This window comes from Herpailurus yagouaroundi, unplaced genomic scaffold, assembly GCF_014898765.1.
Source record: "Herpailurus yagouaroundi ecotype Mexico unplaced genomic scaffold, PumYag 28, whole genome shotgun sequence".
Classification (NCBI taxonomy): Eukaryota; Metazoa; Chordata; class Mammalia; order Carnivora; family Felidae; genus Herpailurus; species Herpailurus yagouaroundi.
Window position 1 is genome coordinate 83,497,849 of NW_024412376.1, and position 22,669 is coordinate 83,520,517.

The 22,669-nt window shown below is 35.7% G+C and overlaps 1 protein-coding gene across 3 annotated transcripts in view; it reads left to right on the forward strand.

Annotated features, from left to right (window-relative positions):
• Nucleotides 1–22,669, forward strand: part of PPP3CA (protein phosphatase 3 catalytic subunit alpha) — a 327,254-nt gene that overhangs the window by 279,143 nt on the left and 25,442 nt on the right. For all 3 annotated transcript variants that reach the window (XM_040477441.1, XM_040477448.1, XM_040477457.1), the window contains exons 9-10: nucleotides 10,916–11,041; nucleotides 13,232–13,306. In XM_040477441.1, the coding sequence (XP_040333375.1) occupies nucleotides 10,916–11,041; nucleotides 13,232–13,306 (201 nt within the window). The remainder of the gene's footprint in view (nucleotides 1–10,915; nucleotides 11,042–13,231; nucleotides 13,307–22,669) is intronic.

Sequence of the window (22,669 nt, forward strand, 5' to 3'; positions counted from 1 at the left end):
GATTTAATTTCCAATAAAAAAAAAAAAAAAACAAGGTAAGAATCTTATTGGCAGTCATGATGTGGACACGCAGGAGCAAATGCAACCTCTCTGAGGCCAGCTTGTCCTAGTCCCCTGATGTCTAGCTGGAGCACGCAGCCTTCAGTGACACCATCGGCACTGTAGGCTGCCAGGCCTGAGAACCTCATTCCTGTACTGCAGCACAGTTCTGTCATGTCAGGACCTTGTTTCAGTATTCCAGAATCATGTGTGCAAACTTAGTGGTAGGTGGTCCCTGCCTGAGTCAGGAGCCAAGTGCAGAATCAACTAGTTCAGATCCTTATCCTGAGTGGGAAAAGGAAATAGGGGGAGGGGTCAGTCTCTGGAACGGAGTAGAATCCATGCCCAGGTAACCCTAAGTTAGCATCTTAGCTTGTTTCTTCACAGCATGCCAAAAAGATTACTTCCCTACAAAATTGCTTACATTTTATAAGCAAGAAGCCATTTCTGTAGAGTTTGAGGCTGATCTTAACCATGGGAATAATCTTTAGCATTGACATAAACATTTTTAAAACATATTTTGGGTCTTTATAACCACAGGCATAAATATGATCACTAGTGCTTTATAAGTTAGGTAAAATTAATCCAGAGATTTTGTTCAGCAGCAAGAGTTTTCCCAGATCGTACTTTTTTCCTGCCATCATATCAATTCTAAAGATCCTCTTAATTGGTCTTGAGCAACTGTTTGCTCAGATCACTTTTTTCATATAGGAAACGTAAATGCACATTCACGGTAGCATTTTGTTATTTGATATTTCCAAAAAAATTGTAGGCTATGTGTTTTTCTTGTTGTTACTAAAGGAAAACAATAAGTAAAATAACTCCTATGAAAAATAGTAATTTCTCCATTTATTCGATATACATTTTTATTTTTTACCCCAATGAATATTGAATTACACACAATGGGAAGATAATTTCTTTATAGTGACCATTAAACCAAGGACAGTCTACCAAAAAATGATATGAATCTACAAACTACAAAGGATCAAAGCAGAAAACATGAAGAAAACTCTTAGCATTAACTTTTTGTATTATCAGTATGAAGTAGTAGAAAATAAACTTATGTAGACATTTAGGCTGAGGAGGACTTTTGGGTAGGAATTTTTTATTAGTTCACATCTCTCTGAGATGAATGGATAAGATTAACTGCAGAGAGGTTTTAGTGGAATATCCCTTTTCTCTGCCTTTTATATAAAGGACTCTTTAATATGTGGAATTAATCTAACTATGATTATAATTTCTTATACCATTATCATTATCATTGTCACCTTGACTGCTACAACTTTGATATGTTTTCTTTAAAGTCTTAGGTTGGTAATAGTATATTTAGTAAATGTAAATATTTCCTTTCAGTTGGGCAGTTGGGATAGCATGTCTACAAATGTTATTTTCTTTATTCATGCAAGTAGCAAATGATTAATAATAATAATAATAATAATAATGGAACATTTATCTTGTTCTAGAACCTGCTCTCAGTTTCCATGTGTCAATGCATGTAATCTTTCAATACTTTGTGCATTACATTCTAATCTTGATTTATTGATGAAAACCTGGGGCACAGAGGGGATGCCCACTTTCCCCATGGTTCACACAATCTTATCAGGGAATAGCAGTGAGATTGAAACTCGGCTGACTGACTCCAGTGTTTGCAAGTTAACCTCTGTCTTCTAGGTCAACTTTGTTATCTGAGGCATTCAGGGTGATGTTTCCACCAAATCCCTATTCAACTCATGGCTCCATTATGTGGAGACTCATGTAGATGACTAACTGTTCTTCAATAAGAAAAAAAAAAAAAAAAAGAGCTTTCAGAGTGAAGAGTCATTTATTATCCCTTTAATATTACGTGAATGTTATACATTCAAATATATACGTTATTAAAAGAGCGGGGCATCTTTTATGTTATTCTAAACTAAATAATTAATATCTCTCTTTAAAAAGTGTCCCTTAGGCGCTTAGACTTTTGCTTTTTGTACATTCAGCTCCACTGTCAAACTGTCATTGCTGGAGGCCACTTTCTAAAGAGATTAGTTTTAGTCTAGTCATCAACTTGCTTACATTTCAACATTTAATTAATGGGACAGAGGGTAAAATGGAAAATCTATCAAGATTTAATATCTAAGAATTACCCTGAGTATATATTTTAATTGAATGCACACTCTGTATCTTTGCTATAACAAGTGAACTTCTTGATGTTGTAACTGTCGCTGCTGCATAATTATAAAGTTTGGCAGTTAAGTAATTGTGGAACTTCCCTAAGTAATAACTCCATGAATGAGATAATCCTTGCTTTTTACAAAGGGCTGCCCGTAGAATTGAAGGATTTAGCTCTCCAAGTTCTATAAGCCCTTAAATGGGGATGAAGACAGGATCTGGAACAACGCTAAATCCTTCACACAGCTTTATCGGCAGTACTCTACTACTGCCCCTTGAACAAGACCAGCTGGGGATGCATCCTGAGGTGTTGTATTCCATTTTCTGACAGACGTTTAGAAGATTCTGTAGAAATCGAATTCTTTGTAAAGCATTTCATAGGAGGAAAGACAGGGACAATCTAGATAATGTTGAAGACACCAATGAATGGCTTATCCCTTGCTATTCAATATCTAGAAATTCTAGATCTACAAGAGACTTTACCCTGACAATGTCAAAAAGTCTGCGTGATATTACTTTCCACAGAAAATATCAAGTGTGTGGGTTTAATATTAACTCAGTGCCAAGGAACAACCTAGAACTTTGCAAGTTATAGCTCAGGGCTTGATATCAAGTACAACCTTGAAGGTGAAAAAAGTGTTTTGTGATTGCATACAGATACCACCAGTTTTCAAGGTACCTCCCACCAGGGTACCTGTGTTACGCACTTGGAGCTGGTATGTATTGACTTCATTGAATGGAAGCCAAGCATGGGTACAGTGTTTCCTATGTCCATGCCATCTTCTCCAGCAGTTCAAAGCTTCAGCTAAACCTCTTTCTCTCTCTCATTTACTAAGGTGGAATAAATCTTATGTTAACATTATAATAACATAGATTAGAACTTAAAGCTAAAACTCATAACTAGTTCTTTCTTATTGACTTAGCAAAACTACTGAATCGAAATTCAAATTCTCCGTGTGAAATTGTAACGTTAGAAACAATTCTGTGTTTCGCTGGACTTGAGCTACTTTCAAGGATCAGTTTCTGGCATAGACTCTCTGGGTGTTAGTATTTGGATATGACACTTTAGGTGGGAATTATAAAATGGAAAAGTGTCAAAAATAGATAGCCATCCCCTCCTTGAAGAACTTGAAACTGCATCTTGATACTTCTGTTTTTCAGTTGCCAAGTAGTTTTTGTGATTACATATTATCATGGATATTAATCCCATGTATTATTGTATTTGAACATCATACTTTCAAAATAATAGTAATTATTCCTATTTTGCAAGTTTTGGAGGTAAAGCTCACACAAGGAGTAATACTTGCGTAAGTTTACACAGTTATCATGTGGCAGGGCCAATGTTTTTTCCATTCTTGTCTATTTTAGAGACTCTTTTACAATTTTAAAATGGAGTTAGCATCTGAAGTGGCATTTTTGTCTTTCTCCTAAATTCCAACATGTACCCTTCAGACTGTTCATGTGTTGTTAGTTACACTTTTAGTGTCCTGGGAAGTTATATGTTTTATGTTTTTGAAATTGTTTTTGTTTTTGTTTTTACTTTTTCTTTGCCTGCTTGCCTTCCTTTTGTCCTTCCTGTCTTTCTCTATCTTGTCCTTCCTTTCTCTATTTCCTTTCCTTAGATCCTTTCTTCAACCAACATTATTAAACATCAGCCACGTGCCAGGTATGGTACAAAGCACTAAAAGAAAAAGAGAGATCTTTGCCTTCTTCATCCCTTCCATCATCTTCCTTTTATTGACTTTACCCAAAATTCTATATTTAAATAATGAGCTGGTTCAAAATTTACTAATGCAATATCAAAAAGAGAAATATGTAGCACACACATGCACATATAATTATAAAATTGGCTCATACTATTTCATAGATATATCTGGTACCGTCTCTTTCCTCCATGTAAGGAAGATACTATCATCCAAATTGTATGTAGGGCACTTGTAGCAAAGTTAACAAGGTGCCATGAAGGATGCATGTACAAGGAAGGAGAAGCAGGCAGGGACTAGATGTGTGGATAAGAAGATTATATATAGTAACACACATGTGTGTATCTTGATAAACACAAAATCCTTAGCTCACAGCTTCAGGGAAATTATATATACCTACTGTTTCTGGTTATTAATGATAAAATATTTCAGGTTGATTAAATTCAGTCATTACACGGAAGTTATTGAGAATTTGCCTGTGAAAGACCCTATGTGAAGTACTGAATCAAGCAGCTTAAAAGAAAACTTGAAATCTGTCTTTATAAAAGACTTAAACACTTACTTTGTGCTCAATCTTATGAGCTATAGAGTAAAAGTGAGTTATAAGTGTAGTCCTTGCTCACCAAATACAGTAATCCTCATGAGTTAATAAATTTCCCTTAAACTAAGTCACTAGTAATAATAAAAAGAATCTTTTTAAAACAGAATACACTGGGCAAGTACAGGACATTCAGGGAAAGATAAAAAAGACACAGGAGTTAGAAATGAGGTTTCAAAATGGAAGAAATCACCAAGATTGTGCTTATAGATGCTATAATTTGAACTACAAAAACTGTGTATATATGTAGATATATTATAGATATATATCTTCACAAAATCTTCAAAGAAGATTGTACCTTCAAACAGTAATCTTTATTGGAAAATACAGTTTTAGAAAATGTACAGCATCTCTCCCAGAATCAAATAAATCCTTTCATGCAGTATATGGCATAATCTTAAAATATTGGTAAAGGATATTATGAGTGTATAGGTCCAATTTCAAGAATTTTATCCATCAAGCCATCATGTCTCCTTCTGTGATGGTAGGACTTTGCCAAAAGAACATGATGGGGGTTTTCCTGCTGGGGTATCTATCGTCTACAAGTGACAGAACTGAAAGGGAAAAAAAATCCTGAGTCTATTACACTTTTTCTTCTTTCTCTTTCTTTCTTTCTTTCTTTCTTTCTTTCTTTCTTTCTTTCTTTCTTTCTTTTTCTATTTCTGGATGGATTATGATTCTGGAATGCTGCCATTTGCTTCCTTTTCACCTTTGTTTCCTATCCCTCTGCCCCATCTTTTGAAGATGGGAGTACATGGCCAATTAGAGCTAAGGAGATGAAAAATGTTATTAGAATTCATTATTTCGATTCTTTTGACCTCTCTCCCCTCTATTGAAGACAGCCCTGGTAATGTTGAGAAAGCCTGAGTGAGGTATGTTGGGAGTGTTACATTCTAATCTAAAGACTTTCAGAAAGGAGCTTTGTGTTCTTCTTGAAATCCACTTGAAATGTGTTGAGCCTATGGTTTTAATGCCCCTTGCTAGCAATATTTTGATAACTTCTTTTAAGTTAGAAGCTCTCTTTGGGTATTTATATCTATCTATATATCTATCTGTATATCTATCTATATATCTGTCTCTATCTCTATCTCTATCTCTATCTCTATCTCTATCTCTATCTCTTACTCATTGTCCTATCATCCTCCTCCCTGGTGATGGCAGTTGTAAAGAAGGTGTTGAGCAATATTACCAAGTTTTTATGAAATACAGGTTTTTGTGTCTCATCAAAATCTCAAATTTTAATGTAGGAGAGAGCCCTTTAATTTACAGATTTGGATATGGCCTAGCATTTTATTGCATCATATGGTAGACAGAGTAATGGATTTTATTCCTTGGGTTTCAGTCTATTTGCTGTACCTAATTGTGTCATTAGAAATAAAAGAGTTCAAGTGGCCCTTCCCTATTTTCAGGTAGGAGCTGTCCCTTGATTATGGATTTTATATCTCATACACAGCATGGCTTACATGTTTGTTTGTATAGGGTTCCACAGGTGCAGTAAAAATGATTAGACCAAGTAATTGCATAACTTTAAGGCCATAACTTTGACATCAGAGAAAGAACAGGCAGTCAGGCCTCCAGGTTTATGGAATTTAGTATTCTTTCCATTATATCAATTTTTTTTCTGGCTATTTTTCACAAGCACATGTGCAAAAGAAGAACACTTGTTTCTAGACTGTCTGCTCAGCTCTGAATTTGGTTAATAACATGGCCTTGTATATATGTCATAATCTCACTGTAGGCCTCCGATGCAATTGTTAAATGACAGGAGGTCATGTATAATTGCCAGTATAATGGCGAGATTTCTTGATAGTAGGCTTTGTTCTTTCTCTATTTCTCAGACAAGGTCTCAGGAGTTGGTCTCGAGTGATGCTTGAAGCACAACCACTTGTATTATTTATATTGCACTGGAAATAAATGTCTTTCAAGTACTTCAGAGAACAGCACACTGTTAGGGCTCTAGTTGAGTTTTGTAATCCCAGTGACAGTTAGAGGCAGGTGGCAGGGGTGGATGTGGGAGGTGGAAGATGAAATGTTAACTGTGAATTTCGTGACTGTAGATATTTGGGACTGTTTTAGATTAAGGGTTTTTTTCATGTACTTTTATGATATATATATATATATACACACACACACATATACACATATATGTATTATACAAAAAACATAAAAATTTATGAGTAACTTATTAATGTAAGGTTATTCAGGAAGTATCTTTGAGTGAATACCTTATGCTGCTGAAGAAAAAAGAATATATTTTTTGGTGTATTTGCATTTTTAAGTTATTCTTTTCTCTAACCTATAGAGAAGTAGAAAAATGTTCTATAAATAGTCTCTAGAATTACTGAGAATATTATTCATTGCATTAATGATGAGGTCTTTGTTCCAGAAGTTTGTTATCATTCAGATCTGGAAGTGGTCATATAAATTATCTAGATAAATCCATGAAGTTAGGTGAGGTAATTGAAATCTAAACACTTTAAGTGACCTCGCGTCTTGTGAGTACTTAATGACAGAACCCATCTAGCAGTCTGGGCTCCTGGCCTTCCAGTCTTGTGCTCTTTTTTACAAAGAATAAATGTGGAAGGAGAATCTGTATTCAAAACTTGGCAGGCAATGAACAGTTTATGCAGTTGGGGTGAGAATATCATGGAATACTAGAAAGATGGGGGAATTTAGACTCAGACCAGAACTGAATTTAACTGCTTCTTAAGTGTGATCTTGGGCAAATAACCCCTCTGTTTGCTTATTTTTGAAATGCAAATAAGAACTAGTTTTGAGGGCTATTGTGAAGATTTGTGATTACGTTTTGTGAAGGACCAAATATAATGCCTGATATATAGCAGATGCTTAGTAAATGTAGCTACTGTGACAATTTATTATTTCTGCTGTCAATAAACAAAAATAAAATCTGGAAAAATTCCTGCTTTATCAGTAGGCATTCAGATAAATTATATTGAGTCAGCGTCGAATGAAGAAATGCTTTGTCTCACCAGCTCCAAAACAGAACCTCTGTGTTATCTATTGAGCAAGCCATACCCTCACTTGTAAATTTTCATCGTATTTCATTTTTCTCAAATATGATTTTGGCAAAAGCTAAAACATCTTTAATTATGAATACTATATTCAAGGTTAAGTTAGTATAACAGCTAAGACTAGAATTCATCCATTTATAATTTATAAGAGACACAGGGACTGGTGGAGAGGGGATGGGTTTGATGTCAGTAAAACCTGAGTTTAAATATGAGTCCTATCTTTCAGTTGCTCATTGACTGATGTTGAGCAGGCCATTTCATTTCTCAACTTCCGTTCCTTGGATTATAACGTAACGGCAGTCACACCTGCCTCTCAGATTTGTAGTAAGGACTAAATGACATATTCTATAGAATCTCTCCCTTTCTGCCAGGGCATTTGGAGAGGTTATTTGCCCAAGGTTAGTTTTCACATCTATTTTCCTTCCTCCTGCTGCACCAATCTAATGCCAGATAAAAAGCGGGGGAAGCTCACAGGAGACATTGCTCTTCAAAAAGATTAGAATCTTAAGGATCTTTTGAAGACATGAGAACATACTCCTGCTATGAATATGCTGTATCCAAAAATAGTAAAGACCTTTTAAATGGAGCCAGTATTCAGGTAGTACTTAGCAAAGGTGGGAAATACTTCACCTTTTCCATCTGGCAGATCAGAGATATTTGTATGGTAATTTGCCATGATTTTTTTTTTTTTCATTTTGCATGGCTTTAATACTATATGAATGTATCCTTAGGTCAAGTGTCTTATGGCATAAATGATAGGATAATTTAAAGAAGAATGGGGTTACAGACATATATGCAGGATTCAGCAGTCTGTGGGAAGAAGATATTAATTCCTTCCATGTCAATGACTGCACTATCTGCATTTCTTGTCCCCAAAGTGTAGTGATTCTGTTCCCTGGAACTGTGCTGGTGAGCCAGAAATATGTTTTGAAGCAAAGACCGTACTGTTCTCAAGTATGATTTTAGTTAACTGCAAGCTGCTGACAACACCAACATATTATTAGGCTGCAATATGATATATATAGTATCCACATTACAAAAAACTATATATCTTCCTCATATTCTGCGTTGGTTAAACCCACCAAAAAACTTATCTTCATTCTGGGCCACACTTTTACAGGGACATTGCCAATGTGGCATGCATCCAGAATAGGGATGAGCAGGAAGAAGGAAAGGGACTAAAAGCCCTCTCATATGAAGAAGAGCCAAAGGGATTAGGAAGAATTTCCTTAAAAAAAAAAAAAAAAATTGTAAGAGAAATAGGAAGATGAATCCTTAGCTTCTGAGCATTTATACTGAGAAGGTAGTATGTGAAGCACAAAGAAATATAAAGCCCATTGTATGATACTTGTCCCTAAAGATATAGAAGTTTGGCATGCACATACATATATATATATATATATATATATATATATATATATATATATATATACAATGGCTATGGTCAATATCAAATAATAAATGCAGTATAGAGGTTTAAGTCAAGAGCTTTTGGAATGCAGAGGAAGGTTGAGATTAGATCCGCTAGAAGAAATCAGAAAAGATTTCCCTGAAGGGATACAGTCTGGGTTCGACACCATAGGATAGAAAACCTGGGGTATTTAGAGGTTTCTAAGAAAATATTCCAGGTGAAAGAGCAAACACGGTTAGGAAAGCAATGCTATGTTAAAGATATTGGTAAGTAAGAAGTTAAGATATTAATGCAGACATTAAGGCTCAAAAGCAGTAAACGTTTGGTAGCTTTTCAAAAACTAGATTTCGAAGGGCTATCTTTGATCTCTTACCTGTAATCACAGGCTACAACATAACGTATTGAAATGATTGCTTTCTCTATGTTTTAAAAGCCTAAACAAAACAAGAAAAAACCCATTTGACATCATCTAGGATCTGCTCAATCATTTCCACTAATGTGATGCTAATTATGCCATGAGACGATAATAAAAGCAAAATCTTACCAAAGTTTAGGAAGGTGTGATGCAAGAGTATTGTGATTCGTATTTAAAAGATTGTCATTTAGAATCAGAAGTATACTTGTTCTGTATCTATCCAGAAGGCAGAATTAGGATCACTGAGTGGTAAAGAAGTTTTAAACTCAACTTGAGAATTTCCCACAACTTAAAATTGTTCGTCTATCCATAGAATAGATGATGCCGTTAAAACAAGTAGCTCTTCCTAAATTGAAAGTACTCACAGAGGGGTGCTTGGCTGGCTCAGTTGGTAGAGCATGCAACTCCTGATCATGGGGTTATAATTTCGAGCCCCATGTTGGGTGTAGAGATTACTTCGAAATGAAATCTTTTTTAAGTTTATTTATGTATTTTGAGAGAAAGAGCATGAGTGGGGGAGGGCCAGAGAGAGAGGGAGAGAGAATCCCAAGCCGGGTTTGTGCTGTCAATGCAGAGCCCAATGTGGGACTTCATTCCATGAACTGTGAGATCATGACCTGAGCTGAAATCAAGAGTCAGATGCTTAACCAACTGAACCACCCAGAAGCCCCAAAATTGAAATGAAAGAAAGAAAGAAAGAAAGAAAGAAAGAAAGAAAGAAAGAGAAAGAAAGAAAGAAAGAAAGAAAGAAAGAAAGAAAGAAAGAAAGAAAGAAAGAAGGAAGGAAGGAAGGGACTCACAGAGACCTGTTAACCTTGTATTGGGATTGCTTTGGAATGAATTTGAATTTCTGAGTCTGGTTAGAAGTGAGACCAGCAATGATCTTAGGATCTCTGCAACCATAGCTTTCTCTCTGTGACTGTGTATCTAACCTACAGACACGATACAAAGCAGAGTGAAAAGGGTAGATTCATTTCCTAAGTCATGGATGGTGATTCCTTTCCAGAAGTCAGGATTGAAGTCAGATACCAGTATATTATTTTATGTAAGATCCAATCCAAACATTTTATTTTATTAAGTCAAGAATGCAGTCTAATTTCAACTACTGTGTACAACCATTGTGAGTTCTAATGGAAAATGCACGCTTTCTTTGAAAACATAGAAGTAAATTCTGTTCAAATATTTGAGGAGATTATTAAATTGTGAAAATGATTTAGCTATACCACTTTTATTAGGGTCATCAACTGTTAAATAAGACTAGAATATTCTTGGCTGTAAGAGGAGCTTGACCAATTCCTGATAGACATTTGATTAGCTGTTTTATATAAATATTTGCCAAACTGTAATGCCATTTCATATTTAGCATTCATATATTGTGCAGTTTCATATTACATTGAGTATAGTTTGATTCCTGAGTAGTGTATACATTCATGACTGATTAAGCTACCGGCGTTGATATTTTGGACCTAAAGTCACATAGTTTAATTTTCTTGATCAGCTGAGGCCATGTGGAGAAGCAGAAATATGTACACGTAAACCTAATGTCTTTGTTCTTGTTGTTTTCAGCTGCAGTATTGAAGTATGAGAACAATGTCATGAACATCAGGCAATTCAACTGTTCTCCTCACCCATACTGGCTTCCAAATTTCATGGATGTTTTCACTTGGTCCCTGCCCTTTGTTGGAGAAAAAGGTGTGTTGTGGAATCCTGCAATGATATGGGAAGGAAGGGGAGGGGATGTGGACTGTTTTACCATAAAACAGAGAAATACTTTGGCCTGACCAATAAAAGTCACAAGTGGCAACATGAGCGAAAAGATTTGAAAGTGTGTCACTGTGTATCCTGCTAACAAGATATAATGAGTGAAATAAGGGGAAACAAGAGTAATGAGAAACATTAGGAGAATTTTTGTGATCTCACTGGAATACTACAACTCTTTGAAAAATGGCAGATATATAGTTTTAACTTGCTTCAAGCTATCATGGCTACTTTTCCCCCTTATCCTCCTATCTTAATTCAAGCGCTATTTTATTTTATAAACTACCTGTCAAATTAAAAGGTTAAGATAGCCATGCTTTTCTCACATTTCTGATGTTGATAATAATCACTGTGTGACAGTGATTAATGGCCATAATAATTTAAAAGCCAATATATACGACAACAACAAAAATACTTCTTTACAAATTGGCGACCATTAATGTGTTACAAGATGAGACAGATTTACATTTACATAGTTATTGACTATGAACTTGTCCAGTTTTCCAAAAGAATTGGTTTGCCTTCCTTTCCTTTCCTTCCTTCCTTCCTTCCTTCCTTCCTTCCTTCCTTCCTTCCTTCCCTCTTTGTTTTGTTTTATATTTTGACCTAAACCTCATCAAAAATTTCAAGGAAAGTCCTGCACTCACTGGGCTTAAGCATTTAGTTCAGGAGGGCTAACAGGGGCAAACCGGGTCATAACTCAGGCATGATATGACACATCACCAGAGAAGGTAAATAGGCATCAGAATAAAGGTAAGAGTTTGCACATGTTTCAGAACCCTTATAGGGGTTTTAGAGAAAAGCTACACTTTTTTTCTGAAATATGTATTTATTTGTATTAATAAATGTGTATGATATATGAATGTAGTATTTATTTTCCTATAATATGTATGGAGGGTTTTTTCCCTTAAATTCCTTAAAATGATTAAATCGTGAAGTTATGATTTGTCAGTGAAGAAGTCTTTCTTTCAGATACCAAAATAAGTCAAGAGTAAATTTTAATAGTCTGATAAGTGTTCCCAGCACTACACCATGTCACCACCTCCCTACACTGATCAGAACACAGCATGTGTTATTGTCCTCTGTTGGCTTCTCTGGAAGCAGAAGCAGTGTGAATCCTGACAACTACTGGGAACCCTTTGAACACCCTTCACTTGGGTTGTTTCCAGTAAATGTTCAGATTTTGAACATCCATTACAAAAGAACGTATTAGTATATTTGTATACATAATTCACTTTTGATAGTTAAATGGAAGCTGTGGATTAATATTGGCTACATTGATATTTACTCTTTATCATAGATCTTCCACTCTAGAATCACACTGATTTTTAAAAGGAGCTCTTGAAGAAATAGTAGGCCACTTTCTTTTCACCTTCGTGACAGAATCCAACCTAATTTCAGAAGTTGTTAAATGTAAATAGCGTGCACCTTAGTGTAAAAGTAACATGGTACTAATCTCTGTGACAACGCTTTAATACAATCTGGTTGTAATAAGTTTACTCAATTAAGTGTCTTCTTAAACTTACCGAAGCTTTATTGATAAAGTTTTGAAAATAAAATTTAAACTTAGTATCCTCAAAACTACTTCAAATATTAGTTTGTCAGTCGGCAATTCGTATCAAACAAAACCCATGCCCATCACTGTGCTGGGTTCTCTGGGGGGATTAAAAGAATTAAAAAAAAAAAAAAGAGAGAGAGAGAGAGAGAGAGAGATCTAGCATTCACTTAGTCCTTGCAAAACAGATGGTTGCAATGTGGTCTAGATGTAATAGCATCATCATACAAACAAATAAAAATTCAAAAGGAATCACTTCCTCCTTCATAGATGGATAGTATATTCACAGCCACATATCTGATTTGTCCATTGTCTGTTGACATAGCTAGTTAAATGTTACCATACCATTTCATAGGCATGAGCTAATACTTTTATAAACATATAGTCTGTGTAGAATCACCAAGCCGGTTATGTTTTATGATCAGGATTTCATAGAAAGTGCTTTGCAGGAGATTCTATATACAATATAGGTAAGAAATGCTAAGCTTGCTCATTAATAATGCCAGAGTAATAATTAAGGCTATAACTGAAAATCTGGACTTTTTAATTTTTATTCTTTTCCTTTTTAGTGACTGAAATGCTGGTAAATGTCCTCAACATCTGCTCAGATGATGAACTAGGGTCAGAAGAAGATGGATTTGATGGTAAGAGGCATGAGCCTTTGTGCTAATGCTATTTGCCAGGTGATTACTTGGTGTCTCATAGGTAACCCAAGGAATATGTTTCTAAGGTTTGGATTATGTTAAATTATAACATACAATTGAGAATGGAAGATATTATATTTTCTATTTGTTTTGAAGAAATACACAAAAAACCACACACCAAACACACACACACACACACACACACACACACACACACACACATCATGAGAGACTTTTCCCATGATTCTGAAAACACTGTTGAATAGTGAGCTATTTTAATGACCATCTTTCAGTAGCTCACATTGCTAAGTGACTTTTTTCACTCCTTAATAACAAATTTTTAAAAAGTAATCCTTTAGCAGATATTACCATTTACTTGAGTAACTTCTAAAAGTGCCTTTAGTAAAGTTGTTCCTGTCAGTTATTCAAATTTTGATGTTTATGATAAAAATATATATTTACACATTAATATGTTGGTATTCATGTCAATACCAATAATTTTTCATATCTATAATAATAAGTAATGAATAAGCTGTATGCACCTTTTGTATTATTGTTTAAGATACTGTTTGGTATTCAGTTACCCCTGAAGAGTATACTTTATCTATAAGAAACAAAGATCTGGGACACCTGAGTGGCTCAGTTGGTTGAGTGTCTGACTTTGGCTCAGGTCACGATCTCTCAGTTTGTGGGTTTGAGCCCCACATCAGGCTGTGTGCTGACAGCTCGGGGCTTGGAGCCTGTTTCAGATTCTGTGTCTCCCTCTCTTTCTGCTCCTGTCCCACTTGCGCTCTCTCTCTCTCTCTCTCTCTCTCTCTCTCTCTCTCTCTCTCAGAAATAAATAAACATTAAAAAACAAAAAGAAAGATCCATCAGGTGAAAGATGGAGAGATAAAAAAATCACTGTAGATCTTACAGAAGTACCCCAAAATGAATGGAAACTAACAAAAAGGTAGTTGGAGGGGAAAGTTCGAGAGCAAACCACTTCTATAAACATGGGATAAAAACCTAGTCTGTGTAGGGAACTCAGGATTCCAAGATGCAAGAGGGACCTGTGGCTTGATGAAGTTCCAGTCTGAGAGAGAAGCTGATGCTCAATCAATAGAATGAGACAGATTATAAAATGAAGAGTGAAGGTGGCAGCAGAAACTAGATCTTGTGGAAGTTTAAACTGATAGCATGTTTACCTTTAAAAACTGCATTTAAGTCAAATGAAAGGTGAATGTGGCCCCTTCTGGAAGTTAGCATCTAAACAGCATGATTTGATGTTTACTTGGATTAGCGCAGGTCACATCTACGAATGCAAACTACCTAATGTTGTAGGCAGAAATGAAATAAAAGGATTCATACACTCATATGAATAGAGTCTATATACTTAGGTAAATGTGAAGTGTACAATTATTCCTATGATCTCATAGTTTTACTCCTGTCTGTAACTTCTATCGTCATTCCCTGTTTGTCTCCATAGACTATTCTTCAGTCATATGTCACATTTCAAGGGCATGTATAATGTAAGGAAGGAGAGAGAATTCTATATATAATAGAGTATAAAATATATAGAGGCGCCTGGGTGGCTCAGTCGGTTAAGCATCCGACTTCGGCTCAGGTCATTATCTCGCAGTCTGTGAGTTGGAGCCCCGTGTTGGGCTCTGTGCTGACAGCTCAGAGCCTGGAGCCTGCTTGGGATTCTGTGTCTCCCTCTCTCTCTGACCCTCCCTTGCTTATGCTCTGTCTCTCTCTGTCTCAAAAATAAATAAACGTTAAAATTTTTTTAAATATATAATATATGCCTAAACTTTTACTATGTTAGAATTAGCTAAAGAATAGTTGTAAGAACTTACTTCAGTAAATATATTAATATATTTTGAAATATCCAGAATTCAATGGATATTTTCTGCTTCTTCCAGATTCTAGGTGTTTCCTATGTTATAGCCACAGTTTGCTACTATTATCTCTTCCAGGCTTAGTGATATCATTTAAGAGATAATATTTTCATCATGATGGAGTCTTTTTTTCTAAAGGAAGAATACCTCCCTGGTGGTATCTTAAAAGTCAGCAAACATTTTACAATAGATGTCTTTCTCTATGTTCCTTTTATTCCTCAAGAGAAAGATTAATTAGCGTTAATAAGGTGATAGGCCTTTGTTAACAAATCTCTATTGTAGTCAAGTTCATTGGCCAATAATTATAATATAGATGATATAATAAAAGTGTAATATGTTATACAGAATAGGTAAGTTTATAATAGATATTAATGCATACACTCATCAAATATATATTGAGCACCTACTATGTGCCATAGCCAAAATGCCTGTACATTTCAACAGTACAGGTGTTTCCTGCACAGTTAACTATTACCAAGACTAACTCAGTGTTTACTTCACTAATGGGGAGTTCTCTTTATCCACTCTCTCAGTCTCTTACATATGAAAGGATATATTGTGTGGCTTACTCTGCTTTTAAAATAATTTCTTCCAATCGTCAGTCACTCATCAGAATTTGTTTTTAATCGTGTTAATTCCAATTATAAGAGTGCATGTTTTTTTCAAGGCACTTAGAAACTTTTGTTTGTTTCTAAGCAGACCACTGAAAGCTGACTCTACCATGCTTAAATCTAAGGAAATAAAAATATTAATTAAAAGTATGTTTGGGGCACTGGGGTGGCTCAGTTGGTTAAGCATCCATCTCTTGGTTTCTGACTGAGGTCGTGATCTCATGGTTCATTGGATCGAGCTCCATGTCAGGCTCTGAGCTGACAGCACAGAGCCTGCTTGGCGTTCTCTGTCTCCCTCTCTCTCTGCCCCCCCCCCCAATAAATAAATAAATATTTTTGTAAAAAGTATGTTTAACTTAGGACACCATACATTTTGAAGTAAACAATAAGAAATGTTCTTTACTGCTTATTAGAACATGATGCAAAAGCTATGAATTTCTTCAGAGTTGCTCAGAGAAGAACTTGTAAAACTTTCCAGAATTCTTTGACTCTCTGAGACTACAGTTTATTGAGAACGTATATTGAAGTTTCTTCTTTTGGAGTGAGGTATGCACTATTATTTTCAACCAAGGAATAAAGTTTCTAATTCTTCCCAGTCCCTCCTGCATGAGGTCTGCAGTCTGTCTCTCTCTGGGGCCTGGCTTTCTGCTCTACCTACCAGGCTCCCGAGCTTGATGGCTACAGAGATGAAAGCAGGAATCAGAAGCCATCAAAGAACTTAACTGAACCTCTCCCTTAAAATGGCTGCTTTACTCTAAGGGCAGGGGGTGAAAAGACGTGGAATCTCTTCCTGAGAGATTTATCTAGTTCTTCTCAGTATTTTGCTCCATATCCAATGTCACCTGAAAAATCACAGGTAGTAATGATATCTCTACAACCCACGACTATCTTTTTACCTTCTCGGGTTGACCTTTTAGTGTCTATAAAGTCTATAACAGATAGGGATTCTTCTCATTTCCTAGAGGAATGTAAGCTATGGGATTAATTTGTTTTTCCTTCAGGTTCTTTCAGCTCCTCTTTACCATTTATGTCTCAGGCATTATTCCAAGTCCTTTACATGTATTAACTCTTCACTAATGTTTACCCTTTTGACCAGCAAAAAAATGTAATTATTAACTGTCATTCAATTCTTCATTATCATATATATGTTTACTAGGTGATTAATATTATCTCCACTTCAGAACAGCCTATTGATATTGGTGCTAGGATGATTCTTGTTTTACATATGAAACGTTTGCCACTGGATGAGGTGAGGTTAAAGCTGAAGGTCACACAGCTAGTGAAGTAATGGAGCCTGGATTCAAACTAACATGTGCCTTGTCCTCACCTTCTTGAACTTTCTACAACCAGTTGCTACAATGCTTGAAATCTTTTTTTTTTTTTTTTGAAGAAGCATGATGCCTTTTGTTGTTGTTGTTGTTAACACAACAGCACTTAAATAGAATATAGTTTGTTCTGTTTAAATATACTGCAAAATAAAGAAGGAGATTTTTTTTTTGCACCATTTGGCCATGAAAGTCAAATAAACTGCACATAAAACAGTTTCATTCTATTCCTTTAATCTGAGTTTACTCCAAGAAGTTATGTGTTTCATCACGTTAAACATGTTGGTGTATCTGAGCAGACAGTAAGTCCTCTGGTTCAAGTTTTTGCTGAGTAGAAATCATGTCCTGAATCTCTCCTCCTTAGCTTCTGCCTTACAAATAAAAGAATTTGATACCCTATCCAGAACAAAGTTGCTAGTTTAAATTGGTCTGTGGCTCTTTTATGTTGAAAATAAAATACAAAATTTCTATTATCTTGTAAAGTTTGGAAACAGTTGAATACCAATGAATGTTTTTGGAGGATCTAATTTGTATGTATTGGGGTCTTTGTTTCTTGTTTCCACTTCTGATTTGGGATGATAAAATTACAGGCTGGTTTCAGTTTGGGGTTGTGCTTCCCCAGAACATTTTACAGAAGAAAGAAATCCAAGTAGATGTATTTTATCTGGTAGTTAATTCTCATTAATGAAGAAAACTCTCTTCAGCCCAAGGATTAGCTGGTGATCCCAAAATGGGGGGAAAGACTGGCAGAAATCAAGCAATCTGCATCATTTCAGAGGTTTATTTATTGTTCATTGTAACAACAAGGACATCTGGAAAAGCGATAAGCATTAGAAACCCAATGACATTTTAATGAATTAAAAATATTTATTTGGAGCTTTCTTTTAGGTCCTAAAATCTTAGACTCTGAGATCACACATATATATGTGTGCATGTGTATATACGTATGCACACACATAGACACAAAATATGTTTGAAACTGTGACATGTCTGGTTAACAAGGAAAAATCATGAAAGTGAAACTGAAATCCTGTAGAATAAGAAAGGAAAGAAAAAAAATAATAAAACTAAGACATTTCGAGCCAAATATAGTTTCAGGCTGCACTGGAAAGACTTAATATTAAATTAGAATTTATGTCTCTGCTTTCATCTAGAGAGCAAACCACATGGTGGAACTCTTATCCTTTATCCACAGTTTTGCCTTATCCTAATGTTAACCACAGGCCAGTCACTGAATACGGGATCAGAGAAGTTTTTTTTGCATGCCTCTACGAAACTATCTAAATTGTATACAACAAAATTATCTCCCATCATCTGCTTCGAATTATTAGATAATTCTTGATGTCTAATATCGTGGGTTCCAGAGTGTCTTCCCACTTCTTTCTGTCTAGCTTTAAAAAGCCATCCCTAGTGGCACCTGGGTGGCTCGGTAGGCGTCCGTCGGACTTCAGCTCCGGTCACGACCTCGCGGTTCGTGAGTTTGAGCCCCGTGTCAGGCTCTGTGCTGACAGCTTAGAGCCTGGAGCCTGCTTCGGATTTTGTGTCTCCCTCTCTCTCTGCTCCTCCCCCACTCACACTCTCTCTCAAAAACAAATAAGCATTAAAAAAATAATAATAATAAAAATAAAAAGCCATCCCTAGCTGTGAAAGTGTAAAGTTGGGAATTTGTGGGACTAACATGGCATTTTATTGGTCCCTGAGGAATACCTCTATAAAGGTTTGATTGTATTATTTTCATTCAAAACTGTATTTAATTGCCACGATGCACATTTGAGATGAATTTCATTGTAAAAACTCCCCTTTTCTTTGTGCATCTGGTAGCAGCACACACACTAAGAATCATTAACTTAGAACTTTTCTTGTGGCTGCAATTATTGTTATTTCTGTGCACTTCATTGTAGCATCCTGTATTTCAGGTTCCCAATTTGAAAAAAAAAAAAAAAAGTTGTATGTCCTATAATAATGGACAATGTTTTGGGAGGGGGATTCCATTTTAATATAAAATGGAAACATTTCTATCTACCAAATAAATAAATAGCTCCCAAGGAACACAGTAGCGATAGGATTCTTGTACCATCAGCATTGACACATCACCTAAAGTTGATGAGCTTGGAAAAATGCTTACAAACGAAACAAAGGCTGAGTAGGACTATAATGCAGGAACTTCATAATGTATCTGGAAGTTGAGATGACCAAACAAAGATACTGTTAAGAATAAGATATGAAGGGAGCTATTCCAAAGAGCTATCCTGGGGACTTAACAGCTATAGAATCAGTGGGGCAAAGGAAAGAAAAGTTGATTTGGGTGGTTTCAAGCCTAGGTGTCTAGGAGGATGAGGATATTTATGGGAAAACTCACCAATTTGGGGAGAAGATGAGTTTGAGTAAAAGTGACACACGTAACTCTGGAAAGGTCCAAGCAGAATTTGGAAGTGAAGCCCTGCAAATTGGGAACAAATTCTGAGCTGGTGACAGAGGCTTGGAATTAAAAGTCATAATAGAATCTATTAAAAGTGAAATAGGTCTCCGAAGTGGCTGATGTGAAAGGAAATAAATAGAAGAAAATTGAAGACCAATTCTTAAAATTAACCCTTCTTTTTTTTAAATGTTTATTTATTTTGAGAAAGAGACAGAGAGAGCGTGTGTGGAAGCAATTAAACCTTCTTTTTTTTAAAATGTTTATTTATTTTGAGAAAGAGACAGAGAGAGCGTGTGTGGGAGCACAAGCGGGGGAGGGGCAGAGAGGGTGAGAGAGAGAGAGAGAGAGAGAGAGAGAGAGCGAGAGAGAGAATCCCAAGCAGGCTCTGTGCGGTCAGCACGGGGCCCAATGCGGGGCTTGATCCCACAAACCGTAAGATCACGACTTGTGCTGAAATCAAGAGTCAGACGCTTAACTGACTGAGCCACTCAGGAGCCCCTTAAATTAACCCTTCTTGATGAAGCTGGAGAAAAAAGACAAATGAGCTAAAGAGAAAGAAAGAACGATTAAGTAGAAAGAGCCAGGATTGTGTAACAGTTCAGGCAACAGCTGTAAAAAGTATTTGCACCAAATGCAGAAAAATTACTGTGTGATGTGTCTGGCCAAAAAATGAAATATTAGGACATAACTTTGGTTGTCAGATATCAGATTATTGAAAAGAGGTGTTTATGTTAGCCATGGTATTGATAATAGCTAAAAAAGAAAATAGAAATCATTGGCAAAAGGCCAAAAAATAAAATTCAGAGGACCTCAATTTTCATATCGTGTTATATTTTCATTTTATTTTACATATTTTTATTTCTCTGTAAAAATATTTCTTCGCGGGATATCTTTTTCTGTGTATTCAATGGCAGGCAAACACATGGTTTCTGCCTTCATTGAGCTGAGAGTCTTGTTCAGCAAGAAACCAACTTAAAATATGTTGTCTTACAGAGAATTGAAAGGGTTGGAGCACCTGGGTGGCTCAGTTGGTTAAATGTCCGACTTCAGCTCAGGTCATGATCTCATGGTTTGTGGGTCCTGGCCCCACGTCAGGCTCTGTTCTGACAGCTCAGGCCTGGGGCCTGCTTTGGAATCTGTGTCTCCCTCTCTCTGTCCCTCTACCGCTCACGCACTCACTCTCTCTCTCTCTCTGTCAAGTATAAATAAACATGTAAAAAAAAAAAAAGGGTTGAGGGAGGGAGCATGACTAGGGACAAAATATTTGACAACTAAAGAAAGAACTATAGAGGACATCTTTCTTGTCTTCTGCTTCTGACAAGGATAAGAAAAACTCTTCATGTATTTTACAGCTTTAGGAAGTATGGCCATGTGAGAAATCTACCCAAGTTTATCAGCAAATTATATGCAGAAATGGGTATTAGTTTACCAGTGTTAAGCTCTCTTATCTTTTTACAATATCTGAGTTTGAATGATGTAATTGAAGAAAGTGAAAGGAAGATATATATAAACAAAAATTATTCAATATTTTGTAAAAGGATTTATCATTTTTTTCTCAGACTCTTGTTAATTACCTTCCAGTTTAGTGTTGTCTTTTTTTCAATTACGTAATATTTTGGTGTGTAATTTAGAAGATAAATCATCTTTGTCACTGTAAATGTATCCTTTATACATTTACATTTATAGTACAGGTAACTGCTTTTTTTACATCATAGTTATGCCATAAAAAGGAAACAAATAGTTATAGCCAGTATATCATTTAAATTGAAACATGCCTAAAAAATACACAGGGATTTAGTAGATAGTAGGATAGAAAGTCCCATCATATTTATGGCTATTGATGTTTTAGGGCCTTGACTGTCATACAAGGTGCCTGGTTAGCCATCATATAATCAGTATCACCAAGTCTAGCTTATCATATTTGATTGCAATAATTAAAATCCTTTAAGTTGCTAATTAAAATGATACAGTAACACAGACACTGAAAGTGCTGCTTTATTTTCCCATTGTACTACCATCATTTTGCACAATGTGTTTCTTGTTTTACCTAGCAGGATTTTCACATTACATGGAAGCACAGACTTTGCAGAACAAAGTAAATTGAAAAAACAGCCATATCCTTGTTATAACTAATTGGTTGGATAATGTCCACCATTGGCTAGAATATTATGCTCACAGTAAAATAATGCTCTGGAATTTTATGCTATATTTCCATAGACACAGGTATGTTACTCATCTACAGTATTTTTGCATAGGTTTAAAAATCATTAATTTTTGTAGTATTTGAGCCTTTCTTAAGCCACTGGTGACATGGTCAACTTATACTAAACATTAGCTATTGTATATCTAAGCATACACTTCAAATGAATGTATTTGAGAAAGAAATCCATGTTGCATCATAAGAAGGGAAATAAGTGTGTGCTCTATAAAGCTTAATATATTCTTCACTTGAAAAGCATCGAAGTAGACAGCTCTTTCTCCTCAATGAAGGCAAAGATTTTGTGTATACATATGTCTATATTTTAGAAAAGCATCACTTCTCACAAACACGGTTCAAGTAATTGGTATGTGAAAGGGGTATTCTTCACAGAGGGGACTATAGTGGTAATGTCAGCTTGCTGAAAATTGATACTGGGAGAAAATAAGATAGTTCTTCTTCCGTTTTTGCCAGAGCTTTCATGTTTCTCTTTGTACTAAGGCATTTTTTAGGTCCAAGTTGTCAGCCTGAAGATTATACTTATGTGAGAATAATGATTAGTTGATGGAACCACTGAAGACAGAGTTGTGGGGAGGCCAGTGTTTTTCAGGCATTCCCTTGATGGTAATTGTTTGATCTCTGATGGCGAGTTTAAGGGCTCGATGAAAAAGTTAAAAAAGTGTTCAGAAAATCTAGATTTTAAAAATATTTTTCTCGGAGCGTTGTTTCTGTTTGCCCTTCTAAAAAGCTGTTATTCCTTCCTCTTTACTCTTCACTTATGAGAAGTCATAAAACTTTTCCCCTACTTTTTCTCAGCCCTCCACAGAAATAGAAATCTTGATTCTATTTGGTCAGCCAAACTTTTTGAAATGTTCCTTTTTTTTTTCTTTTCTTTTCTTTTCTTTCTTTTTTTTTTTTTTTTTTTTTT